This window comes from Salvia splendens, chromosome 10, assembly GCF_004379255.2.
Source record: "Salvia splendens isolate huo1 chromosome 10, SspV2, whole genome shotgun sequence".
NCBI classification, from domain to species: Eukaryota; Viridiplantae; Streptophyta; class Magnoliopsida; order Lamiales; family Lamiaceae; genus Salvia; species Salvia splendens.
The window spans coordinates 17,053,419-17,078,903 of record NC_056041.1 but is presented as its reverse complement, the minus strand read 5'-3'; the positions used below and the strand labels follow the sequence as shown (position 1 = coordinate 17,078,903).

Sequence of the window (25,485 nt, the reverse complement as noted above, 5' to 3'; positions counted from 1 at the left end):
ATAATTTTATAGATTTTTCAAATAAATATTATTCATTTGTTATTATATTATATATGAAAAGGTTTATTTTTATAAATTTGTTATTAAAACATTTAATTTAGGAGTGTGACGTGCTGAATGAGATATTTTCTGTCAATCCTAGTTTAGGAAATCATGATTTTGATGTCAAAAAAATATCTTAGGGAGGCGCGGGTTAGTTTTTTGTTGATAAAATTTCAAAATATACCTTAGTTCATGGAGGAGTTACTCACTTTTTTTATTCGATCCGTCCACAAATAACTTACTCGTTCCATTTTTAAACCCTCCCCGATCAATTTCTTTAACAAAAATATGGCTCTTATTTTATCAACAACCACCAAAATTAAATTAATCACTTTAAAACTATAACGAAAGTGGATTTCTAACTTCCCACAATAAATACAACCAATTTATTAAAACAATTGTATGAGCGTATTATTTTATATAGAAATGTCGACTGTATATCTATTGAGTCATACTGTATCACTTGAAATTCCTAACTTCTCGCTCACCATTTCGTAATTTTAAAAATAGTAATCCGTCACTGAATTTCCCTTGATTCATGCAACTTAAATATGTTCACAAGAAATCAAGAATCAATATATGCAAGCGATTTTGTTTTGAAATGTATGCATTAACTTACTGATGGAGCTATCATTAGGTCACTTCTACACACAAAGTCAAAAATACAAACTAGTAACTAAACTAATTGACGGGAAAAATATGTATACATAAAATAAAATAGTTGGTGGCATGTCGACTGTCACTTACCAAATACGCACAAATTATCTACTTGCATGATAAAAAAAAAACATCGACTGAATGGAGATATCATCTACTCCTACTATTAAAAAATACCATGATTGGTATCCGTAATTTCGAGATTAGTTTGTCAACATTTCCGTTGTAATGTAATCTAGAACACCTCCTTTTGAAGTTGAATGAGTAATTTAAACATTAATTTTGTCGAGAACGATAGAAGTGGTAAACGAGAAAGATCAAGACGTCAAATGATACTAAATAGAAATAACCCAATCAAATTTCTTTAGAATATACTCCTGGTATAAGAAATAAATATTTCATCATATTAGCTCTAGATATATCGAATCAGTGGCGAAGCCACGGTGGTTCATGGGGGTCCCTTGGGCCCTCAGCCGCTATATAAGTATATTTATGTAGCATTAGTTAGTGATCCTGAGTTTGACATGCCTTGTTGCATTCTATAATTATGAATCCAGAACTAGTTCTTTATCTCTTGTAATTATATATATGTATTTTAAGATTTTCTACGCCAGCCGAACCACCGGCACGCGCAGCGCCTGAGCCAATTCATCCTCAACTTCATCCTCATCCTCATCCTCATCCTCATCCTCATCCTCCTTCCCTTCCAAATCCTCGAGCACTCACAGCTGCGCCCGCTCCGTCTCCGCCATCTCCACAGCCTTCTCCAAGAGAAAATCGGGTTTATAGGGTAGTTTACCTTTAAAATAACGTAAATGTATCCATTTTGTTATCTCTTCCATATATAGGAAAAACGGCACCCGCTTTGGCGTGTTTATAAGTGAAGACGCCACCCGCATTGGTGTTTTACAATTTAGATTCGTATGTCGTCGTATTGTATTGAAATACAGTATTTGTTAAAACACGCCAAGCTGGTTGGCGTGTTTAGGATAAAAACGCCTTCACTACTGGCGTGTTTCAATATAGAGAGATATTCTACACTGACGTGGTTCAAGTTAAGCACGCCTTCCGTACTGGCATTTTTCATTAGACACGCCAACGGAAATGGCGTTTTTACTTAGACACGCCAACGGTATCGGCGTGTTTAGTCAGAAACCCTATGTCAGTCTTCCTCCCCAAAACGCGAAACACACAACACACACATCAAATTTTCGTCCGGTGTTTTCATCTTCTCCTCCCCAAATCACGATTCTCTCAACCTCTCCTCCCCGAAATCGGTGATTTGGCCCTCCCTCCATCAATCGGTGCTATTCTTCCCCGTATTTGATAAATTTTCCGGTTAGTATGCTTATTTTTTACAATATTAGAGTAATTGAATACCGTTGTTATTTAGGTTTATTTGGGTTGTAAATTGATGTTGCATTGTTTGGGTTTAAGTGAATTTGTGTATTGTTGAGATAGTTGAGATATTGGTGTTTAGTTAGAGTATAAATTTGATTTACACCTAAACCCTAGTGTTGTTATAGCTTAAAAATTGGGCAAATTGACTTGGTTTATGTGGGTTTTATTTGGCTTATAAACCTAAACCCTAGTGACAAATTATTGAAATTGTTAGGTTGATGTATATTGTTTAGTTTGAATTGTTAATGTTGTGTACGTGAATTGTGTTATGATTTTGTGCAATGTTGTGTAGGTGAATTTGTGTATTGTGCATTATTTGATATTGGTGTTCAATTTTGTGATATTGGATTAAATTGTATCTAATTATTGAAATTGTTTAGGTTTGTTTATTGTTTAATTTGAATTGTGAATGTTGTGTAGATAAATTATGGCATCATCTTCAACTTCTCGTCGTCGGCTCTTATGTGGTCCTGCGGATCCTTTTGTATTGTATCTTCAGAGACAACGCGTCTCTAATAATATATGGGCAGGAGTTCCATCAGAAGACGTACTCTGCCGAAGATATGAATGAATCATTTGGGATGTTCCCATACATCCCTATGTTTTGGCAGTAGTGGACCAGATGGGGTTCGGCGGTATATTGAGGTGTGGTCAACCAAAGGACATTGACCACCATCTTATTACCGCATTGATTGAACGTTGGAAGCCAGAGACTCACACGTTTCACTTTTCAGTCGGTGAAGCGACTGCGACATTGGAAGACGTGGAGGTCTTATGGGGGGCCTCAAAGTTGAAGGAGAGGTTGTGACGGTTTACATCCCCACGAAGGATGTGGGATATTGGAAGCAACTGTGTTTGGATTATCTAGGATTTGTACCAGACGCATCTGAGTTGAAAGAAATGGTTTGGAAGCAGACAAGCTTATCCAATCAATTGAGGATTGAGTTGAGTGATGATCACGACCACTACATATATGTTCAGCGTGCTCGTGTTTATTGTCTGCTATTACTTGGTGGTCTGATGATCCCGAACACCTCCGGAAATAAAATTCTGTTCTTCTTCGTGCAATGCTTGATTGCTTGTACCACAATTTATGTGAAGCTGTCGTTACTAGGAGGACCGATGTCGGGGGAGCTTTAACTTTGTTACAGCTGTGGGCTTGGGAGAGAATCTCAAATATTATACCGAGGATGCTAAATCCCGTGCATATAGACTACGCACCATGTGCAATCGCGTAAGCTGTTCACTAATTCATTTTTTAAGCATAATTTTCATCAATTTCCGTGTTATTCGCTCATAATTTAAATTTTTTAGATTGAATGGTTCGTCGTCATATGTAAAAGCACCCGGGCATTGCATTGAAAATTTCCGAGATCAGTTCTCCAGAATACACGCCAACCAAGTAATTTATATAACTTAAATTGTTTTTTGTTTGTTGTTTTTGATTGAATTTATTTTGAATAAATTTGTTTCATATGTAGTTTATTTGGAGACCTTATGTCCAGCGGAACTTTCCGGAATGTTGTGTTGACGGTCGTCTTATATGGACGTCGATAACAACTCTTATTTGCTGGAATCTGGTTGAGCCACACTTGCCACAACGAGTGTTGCGACAATTTGGGATTGTCCAACCGTATATCCCGCTCCTCAACCGGTTCCACGGTACTGATTTTACGAAACAGGATCGCCGTGGAAAATCTGGCCGGAATTGGGTTGAGTACCACGCCCATCATATACAAGAGTGGGACAATAGGCACAACTTGGTGTGGAGTGATCTGGAGTACTCTACTGAGCCTATTGCAACCGATGAATATATGAATTGGTTTCGCCAAATAACTGTGGTGTATTTAACCAAACCTGGAGTGCATGCTGAAGAGGGCTTCCATGAAACGGCATCTTCTCATAACATCGAGGTAAATTGAAAAAAAACTATTAATTATTTAAATTCATATGATGATATGTAATTAACTTTGAAAATTGTAGGTGGAGATGCTTCACAACATACGCCACTTTTTAAGTGGCCAAGATATGACAGAACATCCGGCTTTGGTAACCATTTCGAGGATGGTTGAAGATGGTCTGCAGATATCTGGGGAGGTTGAGCTGATGGACTACCGTCCTTCCCAACGCTCTGCGATGGACATGGACATGCCCGTGAGGCAAAAGGGAAAACGACGAACCAAGAAGAAAACTGCCTGCGGAGAGTCGTCATCTTCAAGGATGGATGCTCAGTTGGTAGATGACTCTGATGACGATTTTGTGCATCCACCTCCACCTAGATCTGCAGTTCGAGGTCGTCATTTTGTCAGTCACACCGGTGGTACATGAGAAGATATTGGCCTCAGTGATATCCACGCTTCTCCACCGCGGTCGTCTGTGCGAGATGATTTTTTTTGGGTGGATCTAGAGAACGTTGTTGTTCAAGATACTCCTCCCTCTAAACTCCCTACTTCCAGAATCGGGAAGGGGATACGAGGCCTGTTTATGCGGAAACGGCGAGACGATTAAACTAAACCTCAACTATTTGTATTTGTTGATGCAATTGAAATTCGTGTTTGTTCTTGAGTTGCACTCTTTATATCGATAATTTTATAACTCCTCTTTTTATACTTATTTATATTTTTGATGTGGGAATGATTGCAACAGTCTGAATAAGCGGGATAATTAGTAAGATAATTGGCTGAAAAAACAGAAGCCTGCAATTTCTTGCAACCAGTCTGAACAAAAACGCTAATCTGGTTGGCTTTTCTACTAAACACGCCAACCTAGTTGGCGTTTTTCAAGTAAAACGCCAATCCAAAAGGCGTGTTACAGTTTGATATTTCACCCATTTTTTTCCACGACGGAGTGCACCGTCTGTATTGACTCGCCAATCTTGTTGGCGTTTCTACTAAACACGCCAACCTAGTTGGCGTTTTTCAAATAAAACGCCAATCCAAAAGGCGTGTTACAGAGCCAAACACGCCGACGGGGTAGGCGTGTTTATGGTGGATACGCCAACTCCATGGGCGTTTTTAGGTATAAACACGCCTACTTCTGTGGCGTTTTAGGCATAAAACACGCACACGGCTGTGGCGTTTTTTAAGTAACACGCCAACCCCGTCGGCGTGTTTTAACTTACTTATACTTACATAAAATACGACGACATACGGTTCGAAATTGTAATACGCCAATGCGGATGGCGTCTTCACTTAAAAACACGCCAATGTGGGTGGCGTTTTTCCCATATATGGAAGAGATAACAAAATGGGTACATTTACGTTATTTTAAAGGTAAACTACCCTATAAACCCGATTTTCTCCTTTCTCCAAAGGCTGTATAGTCCAATCCGGGGACGGCGTCGTTTTATGCTCGTGCGCCTGCCGGAAAAACATAAAAGCCAAGCAATCCACATGGATATTTCCATAAAAAACTCTCAGTCTCTCTCCTCGAAGCGGCGCGGGTAATCCTTCATCGACCTAGCCAATTCCTCCGCTTTTTTGGCGTCAAATCCGCGCCTGATGATGAATCGAGCCGCGGCGGCGTGCTGCGGCGTGTTGAGAATCCGGATCTCGTAGAGGATCTCGGGGGAGCCAGGGTTGTTGAAGTAGGCGATGGTGTCGGCATCGGTGGCCTCGACGAGGGAGTCGCGGACCTGGTTGGCGATGACGAGGAGGTTCTGCTCGATGGAGGAGATATAATTAGGGGGCTAATAATCATATTTAACAGCTTAATTTGGTCAAAATCGAGATTAAAAACATTGACTATTAAATTTTGACGGAAAAGTTAACTTGAGACCGATTGTGATCCGAGTTGAAATGTTTTAGATCCAAAAATTCAAAAGATAATGTGTAGGACCAAAATCGTAAAATGAACATATATTCAGGACCAGGTTTTTGGTCTTTACTCTTTAAAATATATCTATAAATTATCAAACTATTAACTTATTTTAATTTTCCAATTATATTATTTATCTGTATAAATTTTGCAACTAATCTTAATGTTGGTAATAATACAATTTGATGGCTTAGTTGGTTGAATACCAATCAAAATAATGTTATATTTTAAAATAACAAAACAACAGCAAATTATACTAGAACTAATACTCCTATACAAGATCTCAATATGATTTATGGACTAAATACCAATTAAAAAAAAGCACCGTAAACTATTTCATCCGACACAAGTGGAAACTCAAAACCAACGAAGGCGAAGAAATCCAACAGTAAGCAAAGTTTCTCAGAAGCTCAATCCACAAATGAATCTCGTCTCATAGCTTAACCGGTGAAACCCTTCCCAGATCCGGCAACCCGATGGCCCGAATCTTCGAATATTTCGTGGTGTGCGGAATCGGGCCGGAAATCCGAACTCTCGACGGAAACCGTGGCTACCATGGCACCGGCATCATGTACTTGCCCTCTCTCCTCGATCAGTACCCTCCGTCCAATCACACTCTCTATCCTCCTCCTCCACCGCAGCTCCCCACCTGCGTGCTGCCGGCAGGCTCCCAATTTTATTCTTCCGGCTTCAATTCGCGTGATTCGTCGTCGTTCCCGCGGAGCTACCCCATTGTGCTGACCGAGGGCGATGGATCCAAAATCTACGTCACCTGCATTGCCTTTCGGGATCCCGTGTGTGAGGACATCGTGGAGGCATACCGGTTGCCGGCCAATTCGTATGCTGACAAGTGCATCTGCTTCGTCTCGCGAGCCCCTAGCTTTGGGGTTCTGCGCGATGCGTTGGAGGAGATATTCCTGCTGTGTTTCTCAGCTTCTGGGAGCAGGTAGTGACGTGGATCTGATGTGTTTGCTGATTCGGGCGTTTGTGACAGTGGTTTAGGGTTTGGAGTGCCGTGAACTAGGGATTAGTTTAAACTGTTTTTTTTAATCCGTCTAGGCTAATCCTCACAACTAAAAGCCCCATAAGTATCTTTTATATCATCGTTGAATCAGTTTAGGGTTTACAATGGGTGCCTCTGTCCACTGCCAGCATTTGGTTTTAGCTAGTCTAACTTAAATAGTGCATTGTGTTTGTTTTTGTACGGTTTTTGGTGTGCTTGATTTTTATCTTATAAATGATTTAGCCTGAAGAATGATGGTTATAGTGGTTATCTTGACAATAATTTTTGAGATTATGCTGATAATGGTTCCTAGTGGGTTTATAATTTGGTGGATTGGATAGATAGTTTAGTGGATATAATGTTGGATATGATGAAACTTATAATGTGACTAGTGTTTACTTATGCATTAAGACGGAAAAGATGGATAAATCATATCCCTGACTAAGAGAACTTGATTTTCACGTCTTTTTTATTTTATTAATACTGCAGATATGTAATATGTATAGATTTTGTATTTTAAACTCAAATGGAAGAAAGAATATACACAAATGTTGTGTGAATCAAAAACTGCCTGTACTGAATAGAATGGCATGAGCATTGTATCATCATTACCTTCTACGCTTTAACCTTTATATGTGCTGATGGAAATAGGGGGAGGGGTTACCCATTTCACTTGGAAGGTAGTGCAAGTATAACATGTCATTGCTCAATCATGTTCACATTTGAAAATCATATTCTTATATTTCAGTTTTCTGCTATTTTGATTGTTTGACCCCTTTACTAATTTTTAGAGATTACTTGACATTCTTTGCTTAAACCTATTTCAGTAAGCCACTTTGGGATGTAATAGCATATTTGGTCTCCAATGTCCCTTTGCCTACTCCTGGAAAGGAACAGGTGTTGTTTGCTATCGAAAATAGCCTTCTTCCTTTAGAGGTTCCCCCGAAGGATGGGTTTCCTCATGTTGATGTATGCCATCTACTCTTTTTCATAGTATATCATAAAATATAAATATACAAATCCATATGATATTGGAAGGATTTTTCATTAATATACAACAATTTTATTTGATATTGATTGTATATCTCTTGATGACAGATATCCTTCCAGCCTCTAGTCCAGTGTTTGGATGTTGATAATCTGATCAAACTGTTTACAGCTGTGTTGCTTGAAAGACGGGTTTTGATTCGCTCAAACAAGTAATTTCCTTAGTCTTTTACTTGTAACGATATGCAACCATCTGCAACATTAAGTATGCCATTTTCCACTATGTATGTTAGTTCTTAGAATAGGTCTTCACATTTTACATGTAACCATTTGCAATCAAGTATGTCATATCCCATGATGGATGTTACTTCATATAATTGGTCCTCTAGTTTCATTTCTTAATGGTGTATATAAAGATATTCCTCCATGATGTACTTCCTTTTCTATTGACTATTTGAGAAATGTGACATCATAATAATATGCATTAGAATGGCTCCTTCCACCCCACCCCACCCCCAATACTATTATGGCTCCTATTATTGAAGCCTGTATTCTTACATCATCCCATTTTGAACAAGGTTTGTAAAAGTTGTTTGTGATGCTCCAATAGCAGTTTTTTTTAGCAAAAAAATCAAATGATTCAAAGAGAGAACTTAGTTATGGTATATATGAGAAAAATTTTGTGCTTTGAACACTGGTGATACTATTTGTTCTAAAAGAGCTTGTTTTTGGATTGCTCATGATGCCCTTACATCTATCTGTGCTCAGGAGTGGAGTAGGAGTACTTGTGAGAGAATCATGCTAAGTTGGGGTGTAATCGAATTGATCAAGTTGAATATCATGATTTTATCTTTGTATTGTAATACTAATGGAATCAAATCGAACATATGTTTTTGAGTTTCATCATAAAATGTCAAATACAGAATATTTAAATTCGATTACGGAATCAAACAAAAATCATCTTCATATGATTTTTGGATGCTTGAAAAAGTTTGTGTACTATAGTTCATGATTTATTTGAGGATTATCTTTAGGATAACCATCCAGATGCGAGTTCTTTCAAGTAGGGGAGATGATAGGAATAATAAAGTTCTCAAGAAAAATTTAGGAAGAAGAATTGAGTCAATCGACAAGACAATTGAAATGCAACACTACTCCCTCTGTCCCAACTAAGAGTCACTTCTTTTTTGCACTCGTTTTGAAAAAATTGTAAAAAATAGTTAAAGTGGATATATAATAAAGTAAAAGCGAAAATTATGTAGACAAGACTCTTCTTTATATTATTATTGCTTTTACTTTACTATATATCCACTTTAACTATTTATTACGATTTTTTCAAAACGAGTGCAAAAAAGAAGTGACTCAAATTAGTTGGGGCGGAGGGAGTAGTATTTAGTTACTTTATCTTATTTGTTTCCTAGTTAGTAAAGACTCTTAATCTATAAATTAAAGTTTGAGATTGGGATGCATTTTGGCCGCTATCTTATTATTATTGATATTGAAGTATTCTCTCAGACTCTAGTTTTGACATTCCACTTTTCCCCATTTATTGCTTCCTTTCGCTATCACAACCTTTTGTGGAGAAATTATCCTTATGTTGTGTTTTCAGTTCTTTGTTCTAACTCTTCCATTCAAATAACTTGCAGATATTCTCTTTTAACTCTTGTATCGGAGGCCATATGCCATTTAATATATCCATTTCGGTGGCAGGTGTGTTTTCACCTGGTTTCTATAAAAAAGAAATGATTGCACATGTCTGAAACAGTGTAGTCTTTATTCTTAATATTACTATTCTTTAAATATATTAAACGAAGGTATTCTGATCCTGTTACGTTTGTTGTTCTGAAGCATGTCTACATTCCGTTACTGTTTTTCAGTGGAGTTGACTATATTGATGCTCCCACACCATACATGATGGGTCTTCATTCAGGTGTTGACACTTCTGGACTGGTTATGGATGGTGTAAGTTCATTCTTGGGTTTCTTGAATTTTAATACAAACAGATTCTACATTAATCCATTAGTTCACTAGCCTTTTTTGGTTTGGTAGGCTATTTGTGTTCCTTGCATTTTATTTGGTTTTCCTGCATATGTTATTTGAATTATCGCTCTTTGTTACAATTATAATGCAAGTTGTACCTGAAAAACCTAATGTCCTTACTCCTTACAAATACTACACTTTTTAGTAAATTCAGTTAATCTGATCCAACTGTTGAAAGTACCAATGCCATTTGATACTTTGATAAAGTTATGGAGAACCGTTTATCACCTTCCTTCTTTGGCAGGTTGTTGTAAAAAAAAGTTAACTTGTCTACTTTGAGTTTTAAAGGGGGAAGTAAAATGTTCCTCTGATAGTCTGATGTGAAAAAGAGATAAATAGTAACAGGAGCATGGGTTTTGGGCTCTAGAAACTATTGGTGGCTTATATGTTATAAGTATCTCACTGTTTGTGAAACTTATACCATGAGTAATGAAATCTGGACAACTTTTACTCAATTTTTTTATATATTCTGCTATTTTTTTGGGGGTGGGGGATGGGTTGATGTGCATTCTTTTTTATTTAATGGTCTGTTATATTTAATTAATGAAGATGCATATTAATGACTGACTGTGATGGTGGGGTCATTTGTTTAATGGTATGGACAAATAAGTTCAATTGAATATGGCATCGTTTCACATTTGATATGAGTTTCTTTTCAAACTTGAGGTTGAGTACATGTGTTTGAGTCTAGTGACTCTAGTCTCATTTTAAAGTCAAATTATCATGCTAAGTGTGATCTTAACTGCTAACAACCCACTTCAAGTAAGCATTAATAACTGTTGTTGTTTGTTTTTGAAATCATGAGATGTTTATGATTGTTGTGAAGTTTACTTTTATTTTTTGACTGATGTAATATCCTTAAGTCTTCAGTCACTTTACTGTGTGTACAACTGATGTGACATGAGTCACATGTCGTTAATATAATGATCTCATTGGTGAAATTCTTCATTTCATGTTTCTTGAGAAAGGATGTGGGACGATTGGTGTTACATGACTATGAGATGTGAATCACAGCATTTATATACTATTAACTAGAACTTGGTAGATGGATGATACTATTAAAAACCTTCGTTCATGTTATATCCAATGCTACTGTGATCTGCAGAAATGTGATTACTGTAAAGCATGATCTATCTATAACCTTAGTTCTTATTTTGTCATTATCGCTTACCTCAAATCTCAAACCGCCAACTGAGTTTCTGTTGAAGTTTCTGATTATAATCTTCAGTGTTTGCTACCTTAGTTGCTTTCATTTAAGTATGTCATAATATTAAAAAAAACAAGCATGTGATACATACTCATGCCTCATTATTGTCAGCATCCTAGAAAAAAGATAGCTAATTATGTTTTACTTGATTATTAATTTATGCAATGAACTTGTGCTATGCAGTTGATTTTTTTTGTTCATTCTTTGTCACTTTAATTACTGATGTCTTTAGTGCATTCTAATTTTTACTGCTAAATTGGTTAAAAATCTGTGGTATTCATTGCAGGTAGTTGTGGTTGACCTTGAGCATAACATCATCACTACGACTGAGGAAATACCTTCCATACCTGAGCCAGAGCATAGTTCTTTGCGCGGTGAGATATTGAAGCTGTTGTATCCTAATGTTGTTGGTATAGACCAGATGAAGTATGGTTTGTTCTCTGAGCAATGCCTTAGAGGCGATAGCAGGCCTTGGGGGGAGGATCATGATCTCCATCTTAGGTATGCTTTCGCTCAGTTTAAACTTTTATGTATCTATTATTAAACTGTTGATCTAGTCATCATATTCAGATGCTTAGTGATTTTTCACCCTTTAGGTGTTATGTATCAACCTTTGTAGAATTTGACATGTTAGAAGTTGTAATTCTGCATTGTTATAACTTATAATTGAAATATACACAAACAAATTCAATTTCAATTTTTAAGTTATTGCATGAGTTGCACAATCCTTTTCATGAGCAAATGTTCAAAATAAGATCCTTCTGTTGGTTTCAACAAAGAAAAATTCGACTGCATTGTTTCCTGAAAAAAATTAATGTCGTTCTTTTATTCCTCCTGCTTGCGGTCAACGTGTAGTTGACATATTTTATTGAGTTCTTACATTCACATGTTAATCATTGAGTAATTATGTTCACATGTTAGTCGTTGAGTAATTACTTTCCTTTTCTTCTCCAAGGCTATTATACAGCTCTTCCGAATTGCAATTACTTCAACCCACAATCCATACTTGGAGTTTGTTATCACCATACATGTTTTCTTAGGGATTGTGTTTTACCGTGATCTCTTAGGGTGCTTTTTCTTCTCCAAGCCTATCAGACAGCTCTTCTGACTTGCAATTACTTCAATCCAGAATCCATGCTTGGAGTTCGTTATCACCATGCATGTTTTCTTATTGTTTGTGTTCGACATTGTGCAGTAAATGATAGAATTTATATTAAACTGGGATATTTGGTTAATAACTCAAACAATTCATCTTTAGTTGTTCATCACTGAAGACATGCACCCGCTGCTTCGTCAATGTTGTATGTCAAAAGACATTGTGTTGTATCAGGGCTCTCTCGTCCACTAATTAATATTTTGGGTCTTGCAGGTTTATATTCCTGAAGTTTTTTGGATCAATTCTAGGTGGCTATCGCAATTTTATTGTACGCACTTTACCTAATTTTCTTTGTTAGTTTAGTGGTTAGTAATCTAGGATAGCAACTGATCTATAGTTTGGTAGGAAAACACTGCAACTCATATCTTCAACAGCCAGGCCTTTCTGAAAAAGCGGTCCAGGTCAAGTAACCAGCCACCTGATCCTATGGTGAGTGTTTTAATCTATTTTCATTGAGCTGTAAATAATAGTTTGCTGCAACTGCTTTTTCGCTTGTTCAGTTACTCAGGATAGATGTTAAATGTGCAACTTAAACAGATCAGCCAGTTTCTAGAATCCCAAGGTTTCTTTGATTATTTGGAGAGAGGTCTTGGTTCAGAAGGAAATGGAAACAACCTTCTTGATAGGTTACAAGATGCCATCGGCAGGGGACAAAATCCTTTATCGATCCTTCCATCCTTTTCTGCAGAACCTGATATTGTAACAATTTCTGACCCAGGATTGGGGATTCCTGGTAATTTCAACAATCATTTGAAGTTTTGAACTGGACAGTGCTCGATGCGTAGACATGTTAGAGTAGGTTTTTGAATTTTGGTGTAATTTTTTGCTTTTAACTTCTACAGAATCAGGTGCCAAATATTGCTATGACAGGTTTCCTGCAAACGTCAGAACAGAAGAGCAGGAAGAAAAGAGGAAACAGATTCTAGCAGCGGCCAGTGGAGCCGTTGAATATCCTGCAAAACATGTACAAAGGTATAACACTAAGAACATGGAGTCCTTTCTCTTACTAGACTTACTTGCCTTCTCTTTGAGACTGAACATTGTCCTTTTTCATTGTCTAGTTCTCCTTCACCCCGTCCTGGTAAAGATCCTAAGGAGAGCTTAAGTCCAAGGGAGAGAGCTGTGAGTATTTGTAGCTTTGTGGTTAACTGAACAGTCATACAGTTACTTAAATCTGATGAAAATTCACAGGCTGAACGGGAACGCATGGTCCTCGACATTCAAGTGAAGCTGCAGGTACAGTGTTTTTCTGTTTGATTCTGTTCTCTTCATTAAATATCCAGATTTTGGTTTTTGCGTCAGTATATTTATTGATTGGTTATTTCTTGTTAGGACTAATTGGCTTATATTGTTGTAAGACTGTAATAGCTCTCTTTTGGGCTAAGCCTTTATGATCTAGTATTAGTTACATTATTTAGTATTTCTAACTATATTATGAACGTAAGATCTTTCTTTGTTAATTAATAAGGGAGATTTTAAAATACCAGAAGAATCCCTTGATGAGGTGTGGGATGTAACACCTTTAGTTTTATAATTGTGCTCTGTTATTTCTTTTGATTTGCATTTCTTATGTCACATTTTCACTCATCACTTTGATCTTCTTTCTGATAAGCAACAAGAAAATTATATTTTAGGTAAGCTCTCAGGATAGCTTAGTTATTTTTATTTATGTGCTAGGGCCTCTTTCGGTCTTCTATGTCATTAAAAATTTCACATTTCTTGGTCCTTCCTAGGAGTATTTAAAGTTTGAATGCAGCATCTTTTATAGTTGGTCTGATTTGCATTTGTGACATAATTCACAAATGCCTTTGAGAGTTTGAGTTCTTAAATATGGCTGTTATTTCAGATGCTTGTTCAATGCTCAACCTGTGATCATTCGTGTTATTATTTTCAAGCTATATCTATATCTAATTATATATATGTATAAAATGTCAGTGAATAGAAATAGAAGATTTTTCCTGCCCAATTGAAGTCCCATAATTAGTTAGTGCTTAATAGATCACCAAATGCAAGGATAACTCATATTTATTGTGTAATTTAAGTATTGAAAATAGTGCCCAAGATGTACAAAAACAATGTAAAAATACTTAAACCAAAAATATACACATGCAATTCATAGTTCTACTGTGTAGAACTAAATATGTTATTCTGATAAGCCAAAACATTCTTTTGACACTGATACTTTGAAGTATACACCATACTATAATTTATTATTCAAATTATTTTTGCATCATTTTATTTTTGTTGGCAGCATGTTGTAGAAGTTTGATATTTTATTGATATGTTGTGGGTTGTTCATCATATCCTTTCTCTAATAATAGCTGTGACTGGGGTAAAGCATGTGTGGATTTCTCTTACCATCTTCCCTAAAAGCATAACATTTTCTTCAGATTTTGTATAGAATTATCATTTTCTAAACCTTTTTGGCTCCTTGGACAGGGATTATGGCTACGGCTTCTGAAACTGGGGGCGACTGATGATCCTCTTTCATCATTTGAGCATGGAACCATCCTTGGTAGGCCTTTTGTGTCTTAACCAAATAAACTTTGTGACTATTCTCTTGGAACTATATTGGTTATGTTTTTGTTCCTGTTGGCATAAGTGGATGTCACTATGGATTTGTTTAATGTTTTCAGCTTTGATTGAGTCTGATGCTGAGGGAATTGGTGGTAGTGGATTCGTTGAATGCATAAGAGAGCACATTCGTTCGGTATGTTCAATCTTAAAAACGAAGTAATGTTCACTCATGTTGTGTTATGACTCGTTTTCTGACTCTGATACCCCCAAACACCAAAAGGGATGGACCTGCCAGTTGACAGATGAGCAGTTTATAGCAGTGAAAGAACTGGTATGTTGGCTTAATAATTATTGAAGCTATATCATGATTAGCAATTTAAGCGACTTTCTTATACTATCTGAGTCATTATTTTCCTTCATCTTTTGTGCATGATGTATGGCTGATGATACTGTTTATTGTTTATTTTACATAACACAAAATTAAAATAAAGAATGTTTGGTTTAATTTGATAGAGGACAAAATTAAATTAGATGCAGTATGCTGTTGTTGGTTTTGTGAGATCAAAATATATGAACCTAATTCTATATTTTTGTTCGTTTGTTTTTTTTTAAAATAAAGTTTATTTAGAATGAGTTTTCTAGACCTAAATACTTAATTAGCAAAAGGGCTCAAATTTATGGGAAGTGATTGTCATGTATGCTGACTTGGTCTATCTGGTTAGTGTAGAATAGGAGAATATTTGTGTTTGAAGAGATGATGAGGTTTCGAGATCATAAAATTTCAGGGCCCTTGGTGGATTTAAGACCTCAATGATTTTTAAGCATTCTTTTTTTTTTTTATTAAATCGGTTGGCATAAATGCTCTTATTGGTATTACAAGCTCATGCTGCTAAACTCTGCTTTGAAGTCTTCCTTGTATTACTTACTACTCCCTCCGTCCGTGAGAAAATGTCCCATCTTGCTATTTCGGGGGGTCCGTGATTTAAAGTCCCATTTGCTTTTTTTCCATTTTGGGTTGGTGGTTCCCACCACTCAACTAAATCATTGCACTCACATTCTATTATTAAATCAATATTTAAAAGTGGAGACCACTAACTCATTTTCCCATTTTTCTTGAAAAAGTCAAATAATTTGTTAAAACCCGTGCTGATTCAAAATGGGACTATAAATGGTGGACGGAGGGAGTATCAAACATGAGAATAGTGCCAGACCAATTTGTTTTAATTCGGATTCGTAGTCGCACGTGCATGTATATTATTTGTAATTATAAATTCTTTGTTTTATATGTAAAAATAACTTGTGTTTGAGTAGAGTTCTTGGTGTCATATTTAACTATTTTTGTTGGGAAGAATGTTAACTTATTTTAAACATATTTGAACTCCTCCTGACCAAATAATTGTTGAATTACATGGGATGGTAATGCTCTAATGATCCAAATATGGCAATAGTAGATACAACTTCACTCTCGGCATTAATAATATTATAGTGTTTGTACATATAGATTCAGTGATATATACTCCCTCAGTCTCATAAAAATAGTATTCTTTATCCATTTTGGACCGTCCCAGAATATAGCCATCTTCCATTTTTGGCAAGTTTTTCTCTCTTATGAGGTGGGTCCCATTCTCCACTAACCAGTGTTGTTAGGGTCGTGGGGCGCACCGGGTCGATGAGGTGAAAATTCGGGTTGCGGGTCGACGAGTCGACGTGGTCGAGAGACCCACAAAGCTAGGTTCATTTTTTTGCCTTTTAATATTAAATAAAATAAATATATTGCTCTAATGTTTATAATATATCAAATAATATAAATGTAGACGCAATTCATGTGAATAGAGATAAAATGGAAAATAGAAATGATCAAAATATCAAAACAATTCATAAGTCATAACACAATAAATAATTGAAACCATTGTCTGAAAATATCAAATCAAAGGAATATATGAAGGGTGGCAGCAAAAGATCTTTGAATTGTTTATTTGTATAGGAGTGAAGAGGCCGAATTCTAAAGTGTAGAAAGTAGGTTTGAAAAGTTTGATGTGGTGCATGCATATATATAGAGAATTGTGATTGAGAGAGTCAGAAAACATGTGAGAGATTTGAGAAATCAGAGATAGCATGTGTTTAGGGCGACCCACTCGACCCAGGCGACCCACTCGACCCAGGCGACCCAGCGGCGACCCTGTATCTCGATCAACCCACCCATGTTGGTGCGGTGATGGTCTCGACCCAGGCGACCCGAGCGACCCGAACGACATTTGACAACACTGCCACTAACAATACTTAAATCACTTTTTTTCCTACCTCTCTCTTACTCTACCAATTTTGCACTAAAAACCGTGCCATCCCCAAGTCCCTATTTTTATGGGACGGAGGGAGTTATAAAATACTAATAGTAGCTAGTGGAGAATGGAGATAATATAAAGTATAGAGTACTAGTAAGTGAAATAATGATAGGGATCTTTTGCTTGACAGTCACATAATGTTTGATTACAATGTCTTTTACCACACCTATAATTTGTAGTATCATTATTATAGTTGCTGGTGTATAAATTTATGTGCAACATATATAAACTATGGAAGGAGGGTGATATTATTGTAGTTTAGTTCATTATTTAATCTATATATGGTATGAATATTTTCTATATTACGCATTCCATCTATGAGGTGGGATAATAGGTACTGGGCTTTGATTTATTAAGCAAACAAGATATAAACCTATCGTAAGCATCAATCACACCCTTATCACATGTAGCAAACAATCCCTTAATATGAAAATATTTCTTCCCTTGGGTGGGAAAATTGTGTTTTCATTTTTGCTTTGTATATTCATATAATAGATTTGCTTGATTTGGAAAAGCATCTGTAAGGTCCGGTATTAAGTTAAAGTAACTATTTTGTCTTAATACAGCTCAAAACAGCCATCAATCGTGCTATAGCTAGGAATGACCTGACAACTATTAGAGATGCCCTTGAAGTTTCTGCTGAAATGTATAAGAAGGATGTGAACAATGTCCCGGATCATATTCAGCGCCACCTTCGCTCTCTTTCCATATGGGATGAGTTACGGTATGCATCTCTTCTCTTATGAACTTGAGATTTCATCTTCATATCTTTTATAATATTTGGTCTTTCATTATTGTATGTGGCTTACTTTATTTGGTCTATATGCACGATTCTCCTGTTTCATGAATCTGATATCTAATCCTCTGCTAAAAACTGGACATTGTTCATAAGAGAAGAAACTGATATCTAATCCTCTGCTAAAATAAAATGAGAACTTTGATAAATAAGTCGGGTTGGCATAGCAAAAGAGGACAGGTAGACTTGAGTGCCTATGCAAAAAGAAAATGAGAAATTTTAGGAATGTGCCATGTATTCTACCAAAAAATTGTAAGAGAAGACTAGAGTGCTTCAAAGATCATTTGTCAAATGGCGTTCTCAATTCTAACTTCAGCTATGATCTCACTTTCGGAAACACTAGATAAATTATGTAACAACTCGACACTCGAAGGTTATTTAGTTAGTTTGTGTTAATTAATGGAGTAGAAGTATTTTACTGCAAAATTGACTGCATCCTAGCTACTTCTTTGCTACTTGGGTGTCCTGTTTTGTGTTCCAGTCTCTTGTCTTGGGTCATTTACACAATGATAGAGACCAGGGCTTTATGGTCGGTACTTTATACTCTCACAACAGAACAGTCTAGGAATCAATTTACTGATAATTCGAGCTTATAAGCCTCGATGCTCAAAATCATTGTATGCTCATTTTGTCTAAGCTTGTAGTCTGAATCAGACTTGAATATTCTTGATTTATGCGCTGGCCTTTCACTGAAACCAGTTGGTTTCCAATAACACAAGGTTATTATAAGTATGTTCCTTGTTAAGACAAAAGAAATAACCATTTAGGCTTTTATGCTAGTAGAGACTATTTCAGGTCCCAGCATAGCCATTGAGCTTTATATATGGTACACTAATTCTCGCTGATAACTATACTTTAAGTCTTTAATGCTTGTAAATTTCTGTATAGTTAGTATACAGAAGATCTTCTACCTAAAAAAAGTGTACAAAAGATCTTACCTATTTTGTAATGTTTGAAGATATGGAATTTCACCATGGAGAAGAATCTAGCTCAGTATGTTTCTAGAAAAAGATGATTAGAATGTTTATGGGCTAATCTATAAAATAAATCTTTACCTGTTAATATGTCTTTTTTGGCGTCGCAGCTTTTGGGAAGCCTACTTTGATGATCTGATTGACCGCTTTTCGAGCAAGTAAGGACACTGCCATCTTGAAACTCCTTTTTTTCTCGAATTAATAGAACTTATACTCCTTTGGCTGTTCACTCCCTCCCCCCTTGTTCTTATTTTGGCACTTATGAGGCTTTCTTTTATCTGATTGATCTTAGCTGTGCTTGATCAAGTGTCTTTTGTTTTGTATGGATTCGGTTTAATGTGATCCACATCCACCATGGCAGCAGTTGACATGCTTTACAAATTCTAAGAAGCAAGTGCTGCATTAGCTATAAGTTTATTGGATATCGGTTCTAGAATGTTCACGCAGGACTCCGGGATCTTGTATTGTTATTTTCAGTCTTGAAGTCAATGACTTCAATTTAGTAGAGGAGTGTGGCCAGCTATTTCAGTTTGTTGGTTAGATAGGGATCTTGTATTGTTATTTTCAGTCTTGAAGTCAATGACCTCAATTTAGTAGAGGAGTGTGGCCAGCTATTTCAGTTTGTTGGTTAGATAAGGGATCTTGTGTTTAGAGGTGAAACCTCACCGAGTGGATGTGCTAGATAAGGGATCTTGCGTTTAGAGAGTAACTTCTTCAAACTTGAAGAGCTAGAAAGCCTACAAATGGATTAGTGTAAAAGCTTGTCTTGCCTTAGATAGCTTCTTTAGTTAGGTAGAAAAGATTCACCGTAATTGGTAGTGATCCATAATGTTATGTACTGTGTATCAATAAATACACATGAAGTCAGTGCATGTTTTCCCCCATGAAACTAGTTGGACAGAAAGAGAAATGATGAAGTGTTTTGGTGACCTTTTTCACTTGTCAGAACTATCAATATTTATAGACATCTGTCTATTTTTTGACTTCCTTATAGACATGCACTTTACAGAATCTAGACACACTGATCAGTTATTTTTTTGTTGTTTTAATGTTAGGTCAACCAATTATGCGATGTTGGTAACAACACAACTAATTGTTCTTGCTTCACATATGGTATTTCTTTTATTCTATATGTTGGTGGTATATATCTATTTTATTCTCTCACCTTAAGCATTTGTATTCATGATCTTGATTGCAAAAATTTTCTTTCTGTGATGAAGGCTGGTTTGGGCATTGCCGAAACTGATACATGGTATATGATTGAAACAATAGCAGGGAAGAACAACATTGGATACAAACACATAGTAAGTTGCAACATTTTGTACTTATAAACGGCCACATTTTGTCTGCTGTGTTTGCTTATGGCTTGGCTTCAAAGGGTGCATGATCTCCTTTCTCCATATATTTGATACACTTTGCTGTCGTGAAACTACATGATTAGCAGCTTCCTGCCCCTGAACTACGTAAGGTTCCATGATATAGTAATACATCTGTAAATTAATACTCAATATATTAATAAACTCTGATAAAATATACTTGTAAGACTGAACCCAAAACCATAAAAATCATAATTGAAAAAAATAATGCATTAGATATTAAAACTAGCTCAATGACGTCCTGCATGAACTTCCCTTGATAATGATACTTGCATGTAGCATGTTGTGCTTATGTCTGAAATCTAAATAGCTGATTCTCTACTTTTGTAGTGTTGAGTCTTCAAGAACTTTCTTATGATCATGTTTTCTTCTGTATTTTTTCCCTGATTTTGGTCTGTAGAATGCCATATCCTGATATTGATAGCAGGCTTACCAGCCCTCCATGAGAACCACATCTACCAAATTATTGCAGAACTACTCCTTGTCCTGTATTTTTGGTTTGCATTTTTGAAAATTTAAAAGTTAGCTAATACATCTTTGATCAGTTGCTTGTTCGATAATTGAATATACGTGTGCTCATTAAATATGTTTAATATCAATGGACTTTGAAAAAACTCCTATCTTTTAGTCCTCATTACTGAAGTCATATCCTTGTCTTGATGAACTTGCATATCAAGTGCAACAGAATGCGGTTTAATAAGCTCCTGGATCTGCATTTACTATTGTGGCTAAGTTTCTCCTTTGATATTCCTCTATCTTGCATATTTTGGTACTTTACATATGCAATTTTTTATGTGCTGTATCAGATTAAGATAAGGGGATTCCTGTCACATATTCGACAAATTTGCATTGGATATTGGGGAATCTATGCTGGAAAAAGTCAGTCTGTTTCGTCATTTGGTTTGCCTTCTCCACGGCCACAAGATGCTGGAGACAACACTGAGCAATCATCTGAGGCATCTGGTGATGGAAGGAGCTGGGTTCAGAGCATGTTTAGCAGAGATAAAGCCAGTTCTTTTAGTCGTGTCCGGAAGTGGACATCTGATGGTGGAAATTCAGGTACATTTTTCTTATGTAGAATGTAACAACCTATCCTAATCTTATTGTTGGTCATGATGAGTATTTGTTTATTCAGCTACAAATGAGAATGGATCTCTTTCCAAGCAAGATGTGCCAGCAGCAGCACAAAAGAAGGTGCAGACCAGCTTGCGCATGCTGAGAGGTCATAGTGGTGCAGTCACTGCTTTACATTGTGTGACCAAAAGAGAAGTCTGGGACCTAGTTGGTGATCGTGAAGATGCTGGGTTCTTTATCAGTGGAAGCACAGACTGCACAGTAATATTCTATTGTTCAAAATATCTTCTATGTTTTGGTGACAGCAAGACTACACTAGGCAATCCTCTATTATTTACATTATATCCATAATAATAATATTCATCTTTGGAAGCCAAAAGTTCTACTGACCACCATTTACCTCTCGTCTAATGTGTATGATGCCCCTTTTATGACAATTGCAATCAGCATTCAAGCCACTCTGGCAGTGGCCCCAATGCTAAAATATTTAAACCGATTATAATTCAAATTTCCCCGTGATCATGATTCCATGAAATTCCATGTGTCTTGAAACTCATCTCATATATATCAAAATTGCAGGTAAAGATATGGGACCCTAGTCTTCGTGGCTCTGAGCTCAGAGCAACCTTAAAGGGACATACAAGGTATCTGTGGAACATGTGTTTTCATCTCTTCCCCTCTCTGTTCAATGTTTCCTGTGTTTGTGTTCTGTGTGTTGTCATACGGGTTGAAATTATAAATGTTCGTATGCATCCAGAACATGCTTGGGGAGGTCATCTTATACTATGTACAAAATTATGTGGTTAGATCTATTACTATCAAAGTTTACGAGATCATTTATACCTTGCTATTCTATCTACAGAACTGTCCGAGCCATAAGCTCTGATAGAGGGAAGGTGGTATCTGGTTCGGACGACCAGTCTGTGCTTGTTTGGGATAAACAGACCACTCAGCTTTTAGAAGAGTTGAAGGGCCATGATTCACAGGTCAGCTTGGAGCATTAAGTTATGCTGCCTAGTGCCTAATAGTATATACTTTTTGCTGTGTGGTATGTATATGATTATGGTTTTTTGTGTACATGGAAGTATCCAAAGTATTAGGAAATGCTTGATAGTTACTGAATCGTTGCTAATTATAAGGAAAATTTGTGTTCAGAAAATGACTGGACTACTGTAGCAGCTTTCTGCTGAAATAAACCTTTAGTCCTGTAGAAGAAACTAGAAGTTTCACAATTTTGGAGATTCCTTCATCATTATATACTCTTTTGCTGTAAGAATTCCAGTTAGTATCTTCTTGAGTTGCTTGATGGAAAGCTCTCACGTGTAGTATTTATGCTAGATTCTCAATTCCCACAAAATTGGTAATTTGGTATAATCCTGTTCTGTTAGAAGATTAATTTACTTTTGATATATGCGGTGTTTTACTTTAATTTCAGGAATGAGTCTTTATTAGTGTAACTGCATGTCTATGTCATTGCTATATTATCAAACTAATAATCATTATTGTCATGCTTATTTTCAGGTCAGCATTGTAAAGATGCTATCTGGTGAGCGTGTTCTCACAGCTGCACATGATGGCACAGTGAAGATGTGGGATGTAAGGACAGATACCTGTGTTGCAACAGTAGGCCGTTTTTCAAGTGCTGTTCTCTGCATGGAATATGACGACTCCAGTGGGATCTTGGCTGCTGGAGGCAGAGATGGGTAAGCCCCTCAAACTTTTATTTGTAAGAGAAGGATATTTGTGCTGACGCTGGTTGTTTTCTCATTTCTCAGTCTTCTAAAATCTAGCCTGATTTTTTGCATATTCTTTTTAAGGGTTGCAAACATTTGGGACATCAGGGCTGGAAGACAAATGCACAAGCTGTTAGGTCATTCAAAATGGATTAGGTGAGTTTGTTGACCTTCAAGAAATAACGATACTTCATTACATCTAATTTTGCTGATTAATAACCATTACATAATGACCACACAGGTCTATCAGAATGGTCGGAGAAACTGTAATAACAGGAAGCGATGATTGGACCGCCCGAGTGTGGTCTGTCTCTCAAGGAACATGTGATGCTGTGCTTGCTTGCCATGATGGTCCGGTTCTTTGTGTGGAATACTCTACTACTGATAGAGGGATTATTACAGGTTAATATAAAATTTGTTTTGGCTTGAGCATGGATATGTGAGAAGTTACAGTACTAATTTTTTTTCATTCAACTTTCATGTGATTCAGGATCAAATGATGGACTTGTTCGGTTTTGGGAAACAGATGATGGTAAGAGTGGTGATTTTTGTTTTATTGATGTATAAGCGTTGTATGTCAAACAGTAGAAACACATAGAGACATTTGATGCTTTTAGCAACACCACCTCTTTCAAATCTTTCTAACACTGGATATATTTACCACCCACCGGTACTTGGTGTGCGGTTGTTTGGGAATCTAAAATGCAGTTTTGCACTCTCAATTCTAAGATCTCTTTGTTTTAAATTTTAATCACCAATTTTATCAAATCTATTTTCTGCACCTAATTTAGCATGTACTGATACAAATTAGTCATAGGGATGAAATGAAAAAGAAAACTTCTCTAGATTTAGTTTAATATCTATAGTCATAGTTGACTCTCCTTAACTAGTTTTATTTCACTCTTATGGCTCTATTTTTTTAGCTGGCAGGTTTTAATTGGAACTTCAAAAATGATAGCTCAGCTTAAAGCTATTTATAAGTTCCTCCTGTTTTGAGCGAGTGACTGGAGAATAATTTAAAAGTGACATAAACTATTAACCAAATGTAGCTATCCTTAATGCTTCTGAATTGTTTTCATTGAAGTACAGGTTTTTAATGCTCAAGCATTTATCCACGTCTGACTAATACTTATTATTTACAGGTGGCATAAAATGTGTCAAGAATGTTACTCTTCATAGTTCTCCCATACTATCTATAAATGCGGGCGAACATTGGTTAGGGATAGGAGCAGCTGATAATTCGATGTCCCTTTTCCATCGACCTCAAGAGAGACTTAGTGGGCTGACGAATACAGGTTCAAAGGTGGCTGGTTGGCAACTTTACAGGACTCCACAAAAATCAGTTGCTATGGTTAGATTTCCCTTCCCTACTTATGAGTTGGTACCTTTACTAGTATATTATGGAGTCATCAAGATCTTATTTTACTTGAATCTGTTATCTATTTGGTATTCTCAGCACAGGCATATGCTCATCATTTTAGTGCTCTTAATGTTTTTTCTTCTCCTTGTGAGTGGCTCACCCGTTCGTATGCTCAACTTAGTTCTTCAGATCTCAATAATTTTACTAGCGTTCTTACGGTTATGTTTTATGTTATCAGAGATTCTTTTTTGATAAATAAAAATGCTCAAGCCTAAAAGGGAGGTAAGCCAGAAACTGCTACATAGAACAAAGGGAAACAAAAGCCAAGCAGCTAGAGCAAAACCAGACCAAAAAAAAGTTAATTTTATTCGTTTGGCTCTCTTTACAAAACTGGGTCACGATTAATGTTTATGGTTGGCCATTGAAGGCATCTCACACTTATTTGTTATTCGTTTGACTATACACAAAATGTACTGTCTCTTCTTTATACTATGTTTCTATATGAAATCTTAGTATCAGGCCATTGCAACCCTAAACCCTAACCCTAAACCCTAGTTCCATTTGGATAGTAGTATATTGCAACTTTCACACAGTTATTTTGCAGACAGTGAATCCTGACTCGGTTAGTTCCGCATTGCTTCTTGGTGGCTACAGGTTAGATGTGTAGCTTCTGATCTTGAGAGGAAGAGGATCTGTAGCGGTGGACGCAATGGGATGCTTCGGTTGTGGGATGCAACTATTAACATATGAGTTGTCTTTCTTTTGTTTGTTTTGTTTATCATGCTTGTATCAATAGAACTCGTGACAGATTTTATCTATACTGTATTTTAAACCAGTGCATAGTTAATGTATAAGAAATCATAATTTTGTGAAGGAATATTAAACTTTAGAAGTGCTATAAAATGTTGCCTGTATTTTCCTACATAAGATATATGTATATGGTTGCACCATTTGTGATGGAAACAGCTACATTTCTCACACTAGAACCTAACAAAATTGATATA

At 36.4% G+C, this 25,485-nt stretch overlaps 1 protein-coding gene across 1 annotated transcript; it reads left to right on the top strand.

The window, feature by feature from the left end:
• Window positions 1–6,232: 6,232 nt before the first annotated feature.
• LOC121751813 (DENN domain and WD repeat-containing protein SCD1-like) lies at window positions 6,233–25,403 on the top strand. The gene is made up of 29 exons (XM_042146607.1): window positions 6,233–6,862; window positions 7,747–7,888; window positions 8,018–8,118; window positions 9,553–9,616; window positions 9,755–9,868; window positions 11,440–11,654; window positions 12,523–12,577; window positions 12,655–12,738; window positions 12,847–13,042; window positions 13,152–13,281; window positions 13,371–13,431; window positions 13,501–13,545; window positions 14,749–14,824; window positions 14,946–15,019; window positions 15,107–15,157; window positions 17,735–17,892; window positions 19,049–19,096; window positions 19,994–20,051; window positions 20,159–20,242; window positions 21,121–21,373; window positions 21,450–21,649; window positions 21,968–22,032; window positions 22,251–22,374; window positions 22,910–23,091; window positions 23,206–23,277; window positions 23,363–23,523; window positions 23,612–23,653; window positions 24,264–24,472; window positions 25,136–25,403. Exons 1-29 carry the CDS (start codon window positions 6,393–6,395, stop codon window positions 25,229–25,231), a joined length of 3,630 nt encoding a protein of 1,209 aa, XP_042002541.1. The 5' UTR covers window positions 6,233–6,392; the 3' UTR covers window positions 25,232–25,403.
• The last annotated feature ends 82 nt before the right edge of the window (window positions 25,404–25,485 follow it).

Excerpts from the sequence above, each read along its gene's own strand:
- LOC121751813 (XM_042146607.1), top strand. The coding sequence starts at position 6,393 with ATGGCCCGAATCTTCGAATATTTCGTGGTGTGCGGAATCGGGCCGGAA. Across the intron at positions 8,119-9,552 it reads GTTTTGATTCGCTCAAACAA|ATATTCTCTTTTAACTCTTG; the intron begins GTAATTTCCTTA and ends AATAACTTGCAG. Across the intron at positions 23,524-23,611 it reads TGATAGAGGGATTATTACAG|GATCAAATGATGGACTTGTT; the intron begins GTTAATATAAAA and ends CATGTGATTCAG.